Genomic DNA, 18,630 nt, shown 5'->3' with positions numbered 1-18,630 from the left:
ACAATGAGTTTATTCCTATCTGCTCTTGGGGAAACATTACTCTTTAGCTTAAATAACTCCTTTCTCTCTGTGGTGTTTTTCCCTGTGATGTATTCACAGATGGTATGGGTACCATACCATCTTTGGACCATTATTGGACTAATAAGCATCTTCAATTAATAAATGTCCCGAGCAACACTGTATCAAATACTTTACTATAAGGCAGGCACATGAGATCCACTTCATTCACTTTGTTTAGAAAAAGATGGCTATCTCATCAAGTAAAATATCAGATTCATCTAGCACGACTGATTTTTGGTAAATTCATGTTGCATTTTAACTAACTTTCCATTTATTTCCATGTATAAAAAATGAATTAACACAGTTTCAAATATCAAATCCATTTAAACTACCTCCAGAATAGCTTACAGGACTCTCAAATGTTAAGCAACAGTGAGGAAAAATTGCTACTTTTGTATAGTGTTGGGGAATGGGCCTTCTTGCCCTCCGTGCCAGATATTCTTCAGTCACAAATTACCACTGCTGAGCAGTTCGAATTAGAAGTTCCCCTTTGATAGTTAATCCAATGCAAAGACATGTAAGAAAAAGATGAATTTCTAACTATTCTGCTATGCCAATTCATAGATTTGTATCTGTTTCTGGTGATTTTCTCCCTATGAAGAGAAGTCATTTTAAAACTGTTTCACATATGTCAGTGTAAAACCAGCTTCAGCATGCACTCAGGACAAAGCAATATCCCAAACTAGTCATAATCAAGACACAGCAAAATGGTACAGAAGAAGAAAGGAGGATGATATGGTACCCGTATGTATTTGTTTTATTTTCCCACCAGGAGAAAAGAGAGGTTCTTGAGTGACAGTCTCCCATGAGCTAAGACGACTGACTAGAAATCCACTGCCAGATAGCCCAAAAACTACCTGATTCTCATTAGTGGAACAAGAGTCAGTGATGTTGATGTGAAGAAGATACATGAATGGTAAAAGAACCACTGAGGTCCTGTGAAACATTCAGAGCGCCCTCTAAAATATGTCCTTTTTAATCTCTATTTTGCAGAAAGAAAGAGTAAACTTCTGAGTTTCTCTATGAGGATAACCCTAACCTCTAAAAATTGCTGGCTGAGGAATTGTTTCCTAACAGGAACCATGTTAGTAGACAGGCGGATGTTTCTTCTGAAATGCTTGAGCTCTTCTGAGCTTGCCCTGACCTGTTTCTGTGGAATGGAAATAGTCATGGCTCACGGTAACCAACTGAGACAGTAAAGGACTGTGAGAAGGAAGAGAGAGGATCTGGGGCCAAATGCTACTTCATATGCTGCCAGGAGCACCTGGTTCCCTATTGGTGATGCAACGAAAATGATCAAGCAATCATTACACATCTACTTTCTTATCAACCCTTAATTGCTGAAAGCAATACATTTTATCTGAGGGGTCTGATCACTTCTATAGCCACCCCTCCAACAAACAAACACAACTTTTCCATTACCATGAGTACGCCGAAAGACCACCAGTCGGCACTCTGTGTGTGTCCCCGGCGGTTGACCACCTCTGGGGCCATATACTCTATTGTCCCACAGAACGAATAAGCTCTCTTGTCATGGTCGATGGCTTCTTTACTCAGACCAAAATCTAAATAAATTGAAACAAAAAAAGACTTGTCAGATCTTGTTTACATTTTTGGTCACTTAAACTGTTCAAACAAAACACACCCACCAGATGATGAAGCACCTTTCTGTCTATGTGCAGAAAGACCACAGGCACGTGTGCACTGAAGCCCTGCCTACGTAGAGCACCTGGTTAGCATTTATTAATACCTCCTGAAAGCAGGTGTATCATTTTCTGTGTTCAGAATGAGGTTCTGGCCCAAAGCAGAAGAGAGAGTTTAAATAGACAGAAATACATAGTTCAGGTTTGGTGAAGACAATGCTGGTAAGGATTCTTATTCAGACAACCAAAGCATTAGGAATAATAATCCCAGATGGACAACAGTGAAAAGGATGGCCAGACAGCACCTCCAGGGTGGCAAAGGGATGTCTTTCCAGGTGTCCTCTGCACAGTAGTAATTTAGAGAATTTAATCTGGAGTAAGCAGTCATACTGGAAGCACCCCTCCATCCATGGTGGTAGGCAGCCAAGCCTGCATGCTTCACGTCAGTCAGGAGTACAGTTTTACCAAGAAAATGCTATGTTCTCTATCCGCTGTGCAGCACGGGTGTTTGACAAATTGCCAGAGAAGAGAACCCCAACACTCAAACTCTTCTGGCTTCTGAGTTTTTGTAAGCAAACTCTTTCCACGCAAAGATCAAGGTGCATGGAACATACTGCAGAAAAAACCCCAGCTTGTAGACATTAAGTTTTCCATTCCTCACATACCCGTTATCTTAATGTGGCCCTCTTCATCAAGAAGAATGCTGTAAAGCAAAAAAGCAAATATTCATTCATTAGGCAGGCACAGAGTGCAGTTAACAACCATGAGTAAAACATGTTTAAGACAGGAAAGGAGATAAGCAAGACTCATATACATGTGTAAGCAACCCCCTAGTGTATTATATGCCTCCAGAAAGAAAACCGATCCTCAAAGGTCTGTCTAATCTCGTGTCTGAAGCACACACAGCCTGTGGCAGTTGCATGGGGAGTCTCCTCCTTACTCCATAGCATGCTCAGGGTGGGCATGCAAACTGAGCTCAGAAAGAGCAGGGCGTTCAAAGCCAACAACTGCAGAGTATCTGCTTCCAGCAGGAGAAGGAGCTACAGGTTTTCTGCTCTTCTCATAATAATAAAGGCAAGCACACAAATAATCAGGGCTTGGACTCACTGGACCTAAAATTAACTTCAAAGGTAGATACGTTCATGCCGAAGCAATAAAAGTGATCATAGAGCATAATGACTAGTCACAGCCTAACTGCAAGGATCTCAGCCCCTGCTAATTTATTCTGTCCAGAAGCATAAATGAAAATTCAGCTTGTAAGCCAAGTTCAAGTGTTCTCACGTTTGCCACCTGCCAACATATTTTATTCTCACAAAAGCACTCCAATATTTCTGTGAGAAAAATGACTGCAGTTCACAAAAAGCATTGCTAGCTTTTATGGAAAAAAGAAGGAACACTGAAACTGAAAAAAAAAGATTTTTGGTAACTTTTCTGCCTATAAATACCACCACAGTAATGAGGGTGGTGTTTCTTCAGTTCTAGTTAGGTTTAGTATATTTCTTTTTTCAAAATGGTCTAGCGAGGTGTCAGCTTTTTTTATATTCCCTTCTCTTAGAGATTCGCTTTAATCCAATTATTCAGGAAGAAAATAAAACGAAGTGAAACAAACACATTGGGCTATACTTTGTGAAAGGTTGTCTCTGTACTGAAACTTAATTGAAAAGAGATGATCTTCTGTCATTTGTCTGTGTGTTCAGAACAGACCGTTACTGTGTAATTCATCAAACAAAGGCCAGCAGCTGAGTCACTACTATGTGTTCAATAATTAAAGCTGCTTCTTCTCAATAGAAGTATCTTTATTCTTTCTCCCCGGATTTCTTGAAGAGCCATAACTTCTAAGTACTAGCCTGTAATAGCCATGTTTAAATGTATTTTTGTGACTGCAATCCCTAAATGAGAGGCTTGTGCTTCAGAAGAGAACAGAATAAAACACCTGCCAATGTGGAAGTGAGCGTGAACGTACAAACTCCACAGATCTGGCTCGCAAAAAGGGCAAGGGGGAGTACAGCTCACAGAAATAAGCCAAAATTTTGCCCCACACCCAGGAAGCTCCTGTGAATAACAACTCAATTCAAAGGTTGTGGGATCTTCCCCAGAAACATCAATTTTATATTTCATAGATTTCCCATTGAAAATCCACGCTGCTTTTCTATGTATACATGGTTTTCACACCTTTGCCCTTATTAGAGGGTTCATACCTTACCCTCATTAAAGGGATGGAAGCAATACCAATGCAGCTATCAGACTGATAGTGCTGTCTCAGGTTAAGTAAGGCAGAAGCTTAGAGCAGATTTTCTCACACTGAATGTTTGCATGAGCAGCAAAATAAACGGATCCTGGTTACCCATGGATGTGTATCCTATAACCCCTAAAACTTGATCTACAGTTCCCTCCTCTGTCTCGTGTTCCCTAATCACCCTTACACGGTGCCCTCAGCTGCCTGCAGCTTCCCCTGTGGCCCCTGGCAGCACCCTTTGGACAGCTGGGTGTTTCCACATTTGCCATCTGCCAACACACAGAACACTACGGTTATGAACTGAAAATTACATTTGATGTAAAAAGAAAATAATACGCTAACAGTGAGAAAAAAGATAACTGTTGCACTGAGTTAGCTTAGAGTGACATTAAGAAGCAAAGAACAATGTACCTGCTTCTAAACATCCAAATTACAACAGAGAAGCAGTTGTCCTTTGACTGTAGAAGCAAACTTACTATCTGATCATACTTTCTGTCTTCTCTTTTTATCTTTATTGCTTTACAGTTCCTTTTTATCCCACACTGTCCATAGTAGAAATTCTATTGTGACAATCATAATTACTTTAGCTATGGTTTGCAGGATCAGCTAATCCGAAATAAGCTAGTATTACTTTGCAGAAGGGAAAAAAGAACCAGAAGTTGTTAATGTGATTCAGGCTTGAGAAAAATCTTTCCTCTAAATCAATGTTTTGACATTATAAAAAACACAAATAGACTACTTTTAAATGTTAAACTAGGCTATAATCCCATTGAGTAATAACCTTTCACTACAAGATTTTTCCATTTTATTTGTTCAGTTTAAGGTTTGAATGTGATTACAGGATACTATCATTGTCAACTTGTCCTTTATTTCAAAACAACAACAACATTTTAGCCTCAGGATCATACCACAAACATTCAAACTGCTTTCATTGACCTCAGTTTAAAAGTATTCTTTGAGAAAATAAATGCTGAAAATCTCCACGTTAGAGGCTGGGAAACTGAGCTAGTAGCAGGGGAATGACATACTCCAAGCTACAGGAGAAGCTCATAGTAGAGCTTGGACTGCAAACTCCTTAGCAGTTTTTTTGCTGCAACTTTAGCACAGGGATAAAAAGCCTGTGTTATTAGTTGTTGACATTATTTTATAGTGACTCAAATCACAACCAAAGCAGTTCTCTCCTATTTCACTCTCTCTTTTTATTTTTAGTTTTGAGTCATGCCTTTTAGGCTTCACTTTGAACTCCAATATACCCAAATCATCGTGAAGTTCTGCCAAATCTATTAAAGCTGGAACTCTTGGGTTTTTTTTTTTTTGGATGATTTAAGTTTCTTTCCAAATCAGCTCAGTTGTGCAGAAAATTCAACCCACACTTTATGTTTTTCAGACATTGTAGCCAAAATTTCAGGTTGGAAAGAAAAACTGAAACTTCATAAAGAGTGTTTGATTTGATTGCAGGCTTTGTTATGAAAGTACCAGATAGAGTGGAGTATTCAATTATCTCCCAAAGAGATGAAGATTCTCACAAACTGTCCACCTTTCGTGACATTTCAGTGTTTGCATGACCCCATACTATCTCACCATGCTGAACAGTCTTACACCAAACTCATCTCTGCTGTAGCTTCATTGACTGCTTAAATCGATTGAAGATGATGGTGATTTTCCACCAAAAGTCTTTGTCCTTTAATGATTCTCAGATCTCCCCTCTCTACACAGGGCAGCTACGTTCATGAATGAATTGCCATGGTTTACAACGTGCTGCATTAAGCAGTGGTGGTTTGGGTTTTTTTAATATAGTTCAACAATTCAGGAGTTGTTATATGAGCAGTTATATGAGCTGTCCCTTGTACAGACAGCCGAGGGCTTTACAACGTAAACCACTCCTTGTTAATCAAAGCCCCTATGACAGAACTGTATCAGGGTGCATCTGAGTACCTGGAGATAGAAAAGGCAAAAATAGATACAAAAATCTGTGCATTCTCAGAAGGTAGAGTTACTTCTAAGTCACTCATACCCTTAAACTACAGCATAAGAAATAACATATGCATCATATACTACTTTATAATAAGTTCCCATTTTTCCAGTTCAGTATAGCCATACGTAATAGCTTGATCTCATGGTTCTTACACAGAAACATGCCTTACCATGTCAGTAACTCCACTGGTTTCAGTGTGAATGAACAGTACCTTGTTCCATAAGGGATGCCACTGAAACCACCAAGACAACTCAAGGAGAAGAATTTGGCTGCAACAATTTAAGGGAAGAAGCATCTGCTTGTTCTAAACAAGACTTTAACCACAAAACTCAATTGCTTTCCTTTTTGAAGTAAGTACAGCTAACTTTGTAACAACTCCCAGAGTATATATTCTGCTTGCACTTAAAATTAATTCATAGCTTTGAATTGTTAATACGGATTTTTGCTCATGGAATCTTAAAAAAAATGCTGAACCTTAAATTTTAACATACTGAGGGTTCTTTCAAGTGGTCTGAACAGTGCTATTTTCTAACTAGTCTTCTTTGACATAAACAATTCCAATGAACTTCCTTTTAGGATACTTACAGAGCTAACTGAAGGAATCTCAAACCTATTAGCAGTTACTTTTGGGAGCTTCTGGAGGACAGCAAAAGCGCTGAACAGTGAAAGAAGGTCAAATGCAGTGCCTATCTTTTAACAAGGGGAGAGAGAGAATTGGGAAATTACAAACTAATTAATTTATTTCCAGTTCTGCAAATCTGGTAGAGTAAACCTTGTGCTCTAATCAGACTGGTAACGCTTCTCCTGAAGACGTGGGTGTAATTCTGCACATTGCACTTCAAAGGAGATATGGATCAAGAGAAACCAATGGGAGGGAATGATAATGACTGAACACCCAGAAAGACTGACTGGTGAAGAACAGTTTGGTAGCTGGACTGTTTAGGGTACAGAAGAGAGGTCTGAGGACACGGACATGATTGCAGTCCCCTGATGCTGAGAGCAGAATGAGCTGGCTGGGGAGTCTAGGAGGACAGGCCAAGAAGCAATGGTCTGCAACTGCAGCAAATAAATTTCCAATTAGCTATTAGGAGCAACTTTCTAGGTGTACAACTGGTGGAGCACTGCCAAGAGGCTTCCTATGGAGACCATGGAGTCTCCACCAGCTATTTTAAGAATAGGTTAGCAACAGACCTGTAATACCTTGATATATTTGACCCTTCTCAGAGGCAAGGGGAGGATGAGAACATCCTGGGATGGTCCTAAATTTCTTTTATCATCTTATTTAGAGAGCTATCCTTTCCCAGGTGTAGCTTAAAAATATAGCACTTTTTTCCCTTCAGAATGAATATTTTTTTCTGCTGTACCTGTTTTTTCACTCTAAACCTAAAGTTCCAGTGAAATCATAGGCTGTCATGCTCTGCTGTCCTAGGCATGGCTACACATAGGCTTTGCACTTACAAAGTTATTTTTAAAAGATATGGTTTTCTATCAAGCAGATGCCTCGATTTATTCCCAGGTATGAACTTCAGTTATACCAATCTGAGTCATTCCCTTTCCTGTACAACAATAATCATATTCATGTAAAGTAATTTTATACTATGACAGTTGTATCCAGATTCAGCTGTACCCCTGGTATCTATTTAACCATACATCAAAGACCATAAACTTTGTCCCCCCCATGGTTTAATTCGGAGGATGACTTCCTCTATTTGCCAAAAACTCCGGTTTTCAGTTTTGATTGCATAAACAGGCAGGACTGGAAATTTTGGTCACCTGCAAAAGGGTCTCTAGCCCAAAGGACTGAGAACTCTGGTTACGTGCATGTGTATGAATTTATATAGTACTACTGCTATTACTGTTGCAACCAAAACATAAAATTGAATTTAAAGTTTAAATCACATAGTACTGTGTTGTAAATAAATAGTCTCCTCCCCTTCAACTTCTCACCTACAAAATTCAGCTTCCATTACTCTTGGTCTCTTATTTTGTCCATGAGTGTGAAAGCAATAGCACTCCACTTTAAAGAAAGAGCTGCATATTTTTGAACTTCATGTCACAGAAGGAAAATGCTGCTCTGCTGTTATATTTTGGGACTGTAAACAACAGTCAAACTGACTGCTCTCAGTGGTCATCTTTTTTAAATGACAGTTACCATTACATTAAAAAGGCTGGTGACTTTGAAATGTTGCAGCCTGTTTTATTGGAGCCATAGAATCATAGAATCGTTAAGGCTGGAAAAGACCCTTAAGACATCGAGTCCAACCGTTAACCTAGCACTGCCAAGGCCACCACTAAACCATGTCCTCGAGCACCACGTCTACCCGTCTTTTAAATACCTCCAGGGATGGAGACTCAACCTCTTCCCTGGGCAGCCTGTTCCAGTGCCTGACTACCCTCTCGGTGAAGAAGTTTCTCCTAATATCCAACCTAAACCTCCCCTGGTGCAGCTTGAGGCCGTTTCCTCTCGTCCTATCACTTGTTACTTGGGAGAAGAGACCAACCCCCACCTCGCTACAACCTCCTGTCAGGTAGTTGTAGAGACCGATTAGGTCTCCCCTCAGCCTCCTCTTCTCCAGACTAAACAACCCCAGCTCCCTCAGCCGCTCCTCACAAGACTTGTTCTCTAGACCCTTCACCAACTTCATTGCCCTTCTTAGAGCCAGCACAGAAGATGCAGGCAAAGCACCAGGCAAGCGGCATGGAATAAAAACAATATCGCATCACTCCCAGTGATGGCACTGAAGATGTAATTTAGTCTATTGACGTACTGCAAAGAAAAAAGAGAAAGGAAAAACCTCCATAGCACCACATTAAGAATAGAAAATAGCTGCAAATATAAGTGGGAATAATTCTTGGGAAAATATTTTGGATCGTTAATAAAAGTGTTTTTAAAATCCTGATTATCATGTCTCTCATGAGCTAATATGTACACTAGTTTTCAGACATGCTCATTTACTTTAAACAACAGCTACAATCAAACAACAAATGTGCCACGACATATTTCATATGAGCTGGAAGCGGAGTTGCTTTGAGTGGTTTATACCACACCAAGGGGAAGGCCAGATTAAATGCTGCAAATAGAGAACAGTGCTACTGAAGTCAAAGGCACAGAGATCTGAATCCCGCACTGAGATAATTCACTAAACTAAAGGCCAGGCACAGAGAGACCACATCATACCAGAACAGAGTCAAAGTATTTGGCCTCATACGAAAATGATACAATAGGAAGACCCTACTCCTGATGGTGAGGATCTCATGTATGGATTCTCACATACAAGAAGGAAGGCAGAGCCTCTGGCACCTTTTGACTTACTAGTATGACATGGAACAGAAACAACCTAAACACTTGCATATTTATGTTTCGGTTTGCTCTTTCTCATTAACTTACTTTTCTGGTTTTAGATCCCTGTAAATAATTCCAAGACCATGGAGATGGTCTAACGCCAAGGCCAGCTCAGCTAAGTAGAACTTGACATCCTCTTCTGTAAACATCACCTAGAGAGAAGGAAGAGAAGAACACGTCTATTTACTGGACAGTGGTGGGCTGGCTTGCATTAAACAGACACGGGGAAGGAACTGCCTAACTCGGGAATGCTGGAAGGACCATCATATCAGGTTCAATTTTCCATAATTTGTCTGAGCTTATATTAATAATTCTTACTAGATTCTTCTCATAAAACAAAACTTGATCTCACGAGTACTTCTGTTCCTTAAGACACGTTGCTCTCATTTGTCTGTTTGATCTGTTTAGATGACATCATGTCACAATAACATGAATAAGGTTCTAACTCCTTAGCCTTTGGAAATGAATGGCAAAATTCAGTGTGTTCAGTGCAACCGTTATTGCTTTCGTATCTTTTAATTTGCTAAAATCTTGGTATTTGGTTACTATATTCCCAAAAAATAACATGGGGTAACATCTTTGGGGAAGTGAAATGCTTCTTATTTTAGAAACCAAAACACATTTAGTTCCCAAACATGAGCAGAATACACAGCATGAAGAGACTCAGAGGTGGATTTAAACCCTCATGCATTGAGGGTTCAAGGAATCTCAGTGCAGACGCCTTAAGCAATGATGTGCTGTTTAACACCCGGGGCCTGATGAGGTCTAAACTGAGGGCAGTTGTTTCCTTTCTATAGCTGATACGGCTACTACTCACACTGAAAGCTCTATTTTAGGTGGGAAGAAACTCCTGCAATCAAAAAAACATTAAGCTCAGAAAAATTGAGCTAAGATGACAAGAAACCCTTTTGCTTCAGCTTTCATTATATCCCAGATGGTATTAACTCCTTTTTAATTAAATTTCAATACGTACAGCAATAATAATGCAGAAAGAGAGGCTGATATATTGCATGCATAATTGCGAATACTATGTCTGAGAGAAATAAAATGGGTCAGCTCCATAAAAATTTACATGTCATATGTAAATGTAAATATCTACAGTAGAAGTTGCTGAGCTTATTTTTAAAATTAAGTCTCTGCTCTTTGAAAGGGGCAGCCACAATACTTGAGTGCTCTGAGAAGCTGCAGAAGGCGGAGAGCAAAAATAGAGGATACGGAGAACAGATGTCACATAATTTAATTAAGAATATCACTGCAAAGGCTAGAAAGAAAAAAGATACACAAGTGAAAACTCTGACTAAAAATTTAATTGGCCTGAACATAAAAATTGCATTAATTATCAAAATAAATTTAAATTATTTATAAGGTTTAGAATACATAATGTAGGCAAGAGACGAAATCATTAAAATCAGAGAAAATCTAATCTATACAGATACACCCAGCTAAAGTCAGAGGTCTCAGAAACACAGAGCAAGAGAGAGACAAGCTTTGCATGCACACATGCTGTAATATACAGGATCTGACTGAAAGTTCACTGAAATCAATACTGTTGGACCAAGTTCGTAATTAACAAATTGCAAGCAGTACAAGTTTTCCCATAAGGTCTTCCCTTGTGATACCTTGCCACTACTAAACAGCTGCCAAGTATAAGTAGACAAGATGAGCTGCAAACACTGAAAAAAGATGTATAAAAGACTGTCAAGTTAAGAGGACTGATTCTTGATAGTAAAAAGCAAAGAAAACCACAGATTGCATTGGAGAAGCTTTGGGAAAAATATGAAGTTTTAAAGGATTACAAAATGTGAGCTGTTCTCTTTCACTTTCGAGTTCCCTAACTGTGCAGCACATATAGCTACCCTCTGGAGGCAAGAATCACTTTTTCTCTCTTCTCCCATGAAACCGGAGAGGCCTTTGCTAAGAGATCACACTGTGTCGTTAACAAAGCCTGATTTCACAGTGAACAGCAGAAGGATATTTTAATTTTCTTTAATCTTTTTCCTCTCATTAAAAATAACTGCTGTCGTGTACTAAGTATTTATATGAGTATCATTACTTAGCGGTATAATTAACCTGTTGCTAATGTCTTCTCACATTAGCGAACAAGCCTTGAAAGCAAATACTTGGCCTCCCAAGCTGTGGCGCACACAGCAGCCTGCAGCATGTCACTGAAGCAGGAATCAGATGGGGAAAAAAAAAAAAACCTAGAGAACTTTGGAACAAAAGTACTGTTTTCACAGCTTTTTTAGTCCTTCAGTAACTCACCAAATCAAGAAGAGCGAACACGGCTTCCTCTCAAGATGGCTTTTGAAAGATCCCTGTTTTATCTTTAAAGATTGTATGTTAGGTGGTTGCTGGCACCCCTGTCCCCACAGCCTGGAAAGAGGCTGGGGCTGGGGACATCACGTTGGTGACAGAGAACACTGGGGCACAGACAAATCCCCAGGGGTGGCAGGGCTGCCTCGCCGGAGGCTCCCGTACTGCCTGCAGGACTCTCTGCGGCTAAATGCAGGAGGTTGCGCTGCTTCAAGCAATGCAGACAGCTGGCTTGAAGAGGCATTTAGAGAGGCAGGCAAGTGCTAAACGAACCTAGAAAACCTGCCGCTGCCACTCTCTATGGGCATTAGCCAGACTCAAATTTGGACCGTTTCCTGGCTGCCTTTTTCTCCAGCAGCAGCATCTCCCCAGGGCAGGAGGAAGGGATGGGAGCCAGGGAGGTGACGGAAGCAGCAGCTGTCCCCAGGCAGGCAGGAGGAGAGCCGGCGAGGGGTGTGACAGTCAACCTCCAAGCCCCTGGCGTGGTGCATGGCCTCCAACCTGCTCCCAGCAGCTGCTGCAGGAGACGGTTCTTTCCCTGCTTGCCGGCTGATGCCCTGCTGTCTGCACGTTTGCTGCAGGGGTCGGCCCCTGACCCACGGCCATCTCTTCTTTCTGCTGGCAGCAGTTGTGATTTTCCAGCAGTTCTCTGCCCATGTCCTGCACAAAATGTATTGAGGATTGATTTCTCAGACTGTTTCTCGTCGGATCCAAGATGTATTTTGTGAGCAATGAGTCTGGGGCTATTTTGCTATGGGAATGGCTTAGTAGTGGTGCAGTTTTCTCCGACAGTGATGCTTACATACTATCTGCTGCAGTACCTATAGCATAATTCAAATACAATTATTAAGAACACACTTAAAGATGCAAGATGATACAGGTCTATTACATATACATAGCAGGACTATTCCCAAGGACATTTTTCATTCCCACCAACTTCATCGGAGTTCTGGAAATCAGGATAGTCTTTAATTTCTAAAGTTAAAATCTATCAGCTTACCTCTTTGGAGAGTCTTGTGAAAAGGTCCCCTCCCCGCAGGAAATCTAGTATTAGATACAACTTTCCCTCTGTTTGAAATGCTGCATTAGAGAAGGATGGAGATGTTGGAAGTTTGAACCAAGATAAAGTCTCCAAAGAATTAATCTTGTTGACTAGCAGTGTATCATTCATGCCATTAGCTTCTCTGTCATTTCAGCACTTCGAGAACAGAAAAATTTAATTTCTCTATAGAACTAAGCAGCTGAGCTTAGACTATGGGAGAAAATGTTACCAGCTGAGAGACAACCATGTATTACTAATATATGCTTTTCCACACTGAGCACCTATGAATTAATATTGCTTTCCATTTCACAAGATACCAGGAGTCACTGAGGGCTAGGCACAGAGAGAAGCTGCCAGGTTTGTGTGAGAGGAGAGCCCGCACTCTCCAAAATGTCCTCAGAAGACCCTTTACAGTAATAACGGGGCTCCTCAGGGAGCTGGTGAGGTGGAGGAAGGCAACTCCAGCAAGACACCGCATTCATATAAATGCATATACAAAATTGGACTAGTACTGATTATTAAAAATAGTTTTTATTTAGATTCTCTGGTTTTCTAAATGATACCTGACAGCAGGTGAGGGGGTTGGCAGATGTATACTCACCAGCTACCCCACCAGCACAATCTATCACGTTAGACTTTATGACAAATGTATTTTGATGGAGGAATGGCTAAAACCTACTTATACTGAAATTCTCCTTTAGCATAAATGAAGAATTTCACACAGGTAGCCTCTATGATTTTGTTAGAGACAGTCATAAGTAGGCAGGGGGTATCTGTATGAAATTATAACACATCTAGTTACAATTCCCCAACCAAATTAAGAACAAACATGAATTGTATTTTATTATAGTTACCATAATGAAGCTTGACTATGAAAGGATGATTCACTTCTGCCAAAATATCTCTTTCCATTTTTGATCGTACCCGATCCCGAACTATAAAGAAAGAACAATAAGAACAGCAACATATTAAGAGGGAGCACAGTCAATGGATACAGTACTGGAATGAGGTTCAGGCGATTCGGATTCTGCTTCTCACTCTGCTGATGGCTTGTGGTGTGACCTTTGGCAAACCATGTCACGCTCTGGTGTCCCCTTTTTCTGCCTGTCCTGTCTACGCAAAGAGTAAGCTCTTCAGGAAGGCACCCTGTCTTCCTCTACAAAGAACTGCCTTAACTAAAAGGTTGACAGTATTACAAACAACAAGGATGCAATTATGCTTTGCAAAAGAGAATGTTAATGTGAAAATTAAAACTATATAAAATTAATAACTCTCTCTCATTTAAGATTAAACAGAATGTACCAGTCCCAGAGCCTGTCGGGTTAACCTCGTGCAAATTAACTTTTTGTATTGTGCTGATGCTAGCAGTGTTTATGAGATATCACTGAATAGCGCTCTCTGGAAGTGATTTATATAAAGTATTTTTAGCTTCCAATAAACCACTCAAACAATCAGCAATAAAGAAAAAAGGCTGATTAAAAATAGTAAAAAACTATTTTTATGTGTAGAGATAAATTATTGTGTGATAGCAGTGAGAAAAATACTTTTTGTGGTTGAGATTAATATAGAGTAAAAGAAAAAATAGTTACAGAGGTCAGCTGGGTTCAAACTAATCAAAACTGACGCTGTAGATTTCATAGGAAAAACATTTAGCAGAACGTTCAGACACTGAGGAGGATTCAAGTCCCCACATTATCAGCTCTTGATCTTACAGATTTGTTTTTCTGTCAATCACAATTTTACTAATTCCATAATGAAAGCATTGAAATTTTCTTCTTTCTCTGTGTTACACAATGCCAATGTGCTTTTCAGCTGAAAGCATCTCCAAGGGACGTTATGAGACTATTTTAGGTGGTAAAGCCTGAGATCTCAGTGAGATTCTGTCATCGCCTGCATGTGTCGTGGATTTGCTGAGAAGCCGAGTACTCTCAGCACGCAAGTAATGAACATGCCGTAATGAAACCACATATTCGGTTGCTGTACTTCAAAAATTGATGCACAGAACTAGGTCTGAAACAGCTGATCTGAAAACCTTCAACAGGAGCAGAGGGACGCTTAGATTTCTTGCTATTTTGATACTCAGGTCAATAGCAACATAAGCTTTACTAACTCACTCAGCCTAAGCTACCTTGTAGCTAAAAATCAAAACAAGGGGAATATCAGAATCTTCATGTTATCTCATGAGTAAAAATCACACATTATACACTCACAAAATGTTTAGCCTACGAGAAGGCAGAGTATTTCTCACACTGTACATCAGTGATGCTCCCAGGCAGGAATTCTTGTTGGACAGGTAAGCATTGGGTCTGATACGCATAAGGAAGGGTTTTAAGAAGACATGGCACTTTGACATAACATTTCAACAGCATGAGGCTCTGGCTCTGTCTGACTCCTCTGTCATCTTCCAGGTACAGTGAGTGGGAAAGTGTCTCTCTTCTGCACTTCAGAGACTTCTTCCAGTATTCAGTGGTCCCAGTTTGCTCTGCTGAAGTAGGCTCCCTTCTAGTTCTTAGATCGCGGCAGTTAGATAATTAGATTAATTTTCTCAAGCATGATCTGAATTAGTTCTGTCTGCTTATTCAGCCTGCTAGATCCTGACTACGGAGGGACTCCTCCAGCAGTATGGGGAGAGATGGACAGGGTCTGAGTAGCTGCTGCAGTGCCAGAGATGATGAGGCCTAAACATTAAAGATATTTTCTTCTACGGAGATGACCAAGCAAACATGCGTGTCTGCTTAGTCTCATTTGGGGATCAGTGAACATGTACCACCATGAATTCCTCCACTCATTTCCAAAATGACAAGGACCTATTTCTATGGATTCCTTTCTGAGTGAATCCCTTTTCTCTGATGGTCTTATCAAAGAGCTGCAAAACCAGCACTGGAGCTCAGTAGCCTGACGGCAGACGACTGAGCGGCTCAGTTCAGCACCACGCAGCACAGGGCTGGCCTCTCCCCGCCCAGGTACCTGCCTGGTGCTGCGGAACAGCCTCTCCTTCTGCCCACCCCTTGGGAATGCCAAAGGCACAGAGGAAAGTGCAAATAACTCAGCTCGCCCATCCTCATTTTGACCACTTGCAGGGGTCTCAGTGCAGCACACAGAGCAGGGAGTGCAGGCGGCTTGGGCAGGTAATGCTTACATCAGATGTTTACCTTTATCATTAAAATGCTCATTGGAAGTAGTGCTCATATACTAAACTCTTGCCCTTTCTACCCAGTATTGAAATGGATTTGAAAGTTGGGGTTTGCCGCTTATCTTTAAATTATATGTCAGACAGAGGCAGAGAACATAACCTGGAGCAATAAGCACAAAGTCATGAAGATTGTTTGCATAATCTTGGACAAATTAGCTATCCCTGAAATAATTAATCCCTGGTGTCATGACACAGAAGAGACCAGACTGGTGGAGCCTGTAACAGCGGAGGAAGCACCTGCTACCCTGAAATAAAAACAGTTCCCATTTCCAGGTATTAATGTGGTATGAAAGAGAAGTGGAGGCAGCTGAGGATACATGCAAATAAATAGAGCTTATCCACTTCTGTCTGTCTAGCTCTGAACTTCAAAGAGGAGGATGTTACTGCTTACTCTATTTAACACTGAATGCTTAAGGAGAGAGTTTTATTTAAGGTATGAATTTTTACTTCTTGAGCTGTTTTAATATTAATAACCATGAAGTACAGAAGGGAAAGAGCAAAAGGGAAAAGTATATTCAGAGCATCTTCCAAAGAGAGAAGAAAAGTTCCTTCTCAATAACGGACTAGCTGTATATTTTCTGAACAAGAAAATAAACCCATAATCCTGCTTCCCCCTCTGAAGCTCTCATGATATCGATTTTGGTTGAGATTTAAATATGGAAATATAAATGTAATTTCAGCCAATGAACTTCTTGTCCATATGTCTCACTTAAAAACTAAGTCAGTGCATCTCTAAGCTATGTACACTGTCAAGTAATGATGATCTAGGGACATCCCTTGATGCACATGCAATGACATCGTATCAGTTCAGCGGGATGTCAAGCCGACCCAATGAGAACTTTAATTAGTGAAGCTATGGCCTACAGGAGCTGTAAAGGGGGAGTTTATAGAAAAGATACTAATTTATTCACTGTAATACTGATTAAAATTTATAGCTAATTCACCATAAGGGGAAAGTAACTTGTCATATATCTAGTGACTGGACAGCTGAGCTGAAGTCACAGCTCTGTGAAGTTAAACACAGTTCAGACGCTAGTTTCAGTGGAGCCAGAGTATTGCTTCTGGGATCTCTTTGGCCAAAGAATAACTTCCAAACATTTTTATTTAATAGTACCCCTCTCACTGACGCCCAAAGTAATTCTTAGTTCTACTAGAAGAAAACTATCCTGAAGCTATCTTCTAAATTTGTGTGCAATACTTTGCTAGTCTTTCCTCTGTCTTCAGACTTACCTAGAGTAAAAGTTGATGTTTCTACTTCAAGGGAAGTAATTTTCAATTTAACTTGCAGTACAAGTTTGGTTTTTGCAAATAGATCTGGTGTTACAAGGCATGAGGGTTTTACCTACAGCCTTGTACAAGCTAACACATGCATTAAATTTACACTGGTGTTAATTCAATTTTCAAGTGTCAAATAGAAATTAAATAGCTTTTCCTTCTGCCCTCCTCCCTGGGCTGAAACTCCCCTGGTGCCCCACGTGTCCCACACCACGCTTCCCTCGGTGCCAGCTGGATCCGGTCAGGGCATGGACACTTTAAGTTAGCGTTCCTGTGACTGATACCATTTTCCACTTACGGCTTTCCTCTTTAAAAGGTTTTTGTAGAGAAAGATCCAGCAAGGGAGCGCATATTACAGACATCTTAATGGACTGCCTTAGCTAAGGGCACTGAGCTGCAAATCAGACTTGATAAACGGCAAAATCCTCAATGCAGTGAAACGCGTCTCGGGCTCACCCACAGGAGGAACCACGGCGTGGTGCATCAGGGCTAAGTAACAGGAGGAGAGACGTATGTCTATGACGAAGACCAGCACGGAGCAAGGGAGCACATCTGCCTCCATCCTGCCTGCTCTGGGGACCAGCAACAGCGCAGGGAGCCAGGCTTCAGTTGCCGCTGAAGACGGTGTGGAGACATATGCGATATATTCCGACTTCCTCCATAGATGCTGAAGTTGGGTGTTGCTCTCACCTCTGTCAGTCAACAGCACGAGGAGCCAGAGTCTCACAGGTGAAATATTTTCTGTACACATCAGCTGAGGTCCAGCACAATTCTGCTTTGCTCATGACCACAGTCATTTCCCTGTTCGCGCGCTGTGAATGTCTCTGACTTACTGACGCAGCCTCGCGAATGCAAGCAAAGCACTTGGATGCTCCAATACTCTTCTAGAAACAATTTAGACTTCTAGCCTAAATCCTGTTTTAAAAAGGGGATGGAGATTGATTTTGTGAGCTCTGCAAGGCATCTAAAGCTGAAGAAGGTTCTACCACTCTTCAATATCACTAAAGTGATAACTCTTATTTTTGTAAGTTGGTGTTAGGTGCGTAGATCCTTTTACAACTCTAGTTCCAGTGTGAATACCTGCTGGCTGCCTTGAGGCACAGGAGCCTGGTTCCTCCCCAGAGTCCTCTGGAGGTGGCTCAGGGCAGGACCTGGTGCTCTGGTTGCCTCTCTGAATGGGCCAGTCTCTCTCCACTGATTTTAGAGGCAACCTTTGTGGTGTCACCAGGCTGAAACTGGCATTTGAAAGCTTAATTTTTTTTTTTAAAACTAGGAATAGGTTGTCAGACGATGGGTTTAGTGCCTCACTGATTTGTCCTTATGGCCTTTTGTCCTTTTTGACAATTTTACCCAAAGTGCTGTTTAATCCCTCAGACCTGCAACTGCCCCTTACAGAAAGCTGTTCTTGCAGGAAGATACACACAGAAAATACACAAATAACGTCAAAGGTTTCACAATCTGCTCAGAGATGTTTGGCAAAAAGCATTATTGATTATAAATGATTTGCCTGTTCCTGCCTTTCAAAATGACCTTTTGGTAAGAAATGTCCC

General features: G+C 40.8%; 1 protein-coding gene across 4 annotated transcripts in view; it reads right to left on the bottom strand.

The window, feature by feature from the left end:
- The window catches only part of RPS6KA2 (ribosomal protein S6 kinase A2), a 313,952-nt gene that overhangs the window by 63,769 nt on the left and 231,553 nt on the right, over positions 1–18,630 (bottom strand). For all 4 annotated transcript variants that reach the window (XR_015708357.1, XM_087775453.1, XM_087775452.1 and 1 more), the window contains 5 exons: positions 13,467–13,547; positions 12,571–12,650; positions 9,303–9,409; positions 2,369–2,406; positions 1,483–1,625 (listed from right to left, as the gene is read on the bottom strand). Coding sequence is in view for 3 of the 4 variants with exons in the window: in XM_087775453.1 (XP_087631579.1) it covers positions 1,483–1,625; positions 2,369–2,406; positions 9,303–9,409; positions 12,571–12,650; positions 13,467–13,547 (449 nt within the window). In the remaining variant the exon portion in view is untranslated. The remainder of the gene's footprint in view (positions 1–1,482; positions 1,626–2,368; positions 2,407–9,302; positions 9,410–12,570; positions 12,651–13,466; positions 13,548–18,630) is intronic.

The sequence above is a fragment of the Nipponia nippon genome, unplaced genomic scaffold (genome assembly GCF_047370975.1).
Source record: "Nipponia nippon isolate SJK-2023a ecotype South Korea unplaced genomic scaffold, ASM4737097v1 scaffold_4, whole genome shotgun sequence".
Lineage (NCBI taxonomy): Eukaryota > Metazoa > Chordata > Aves > Pelecaniformes > Threskiornithidae > Nipponia > Nipponia nippon.
This window is presented reverse-complemented; position numbering and strand designations above follow the sequence as displayed.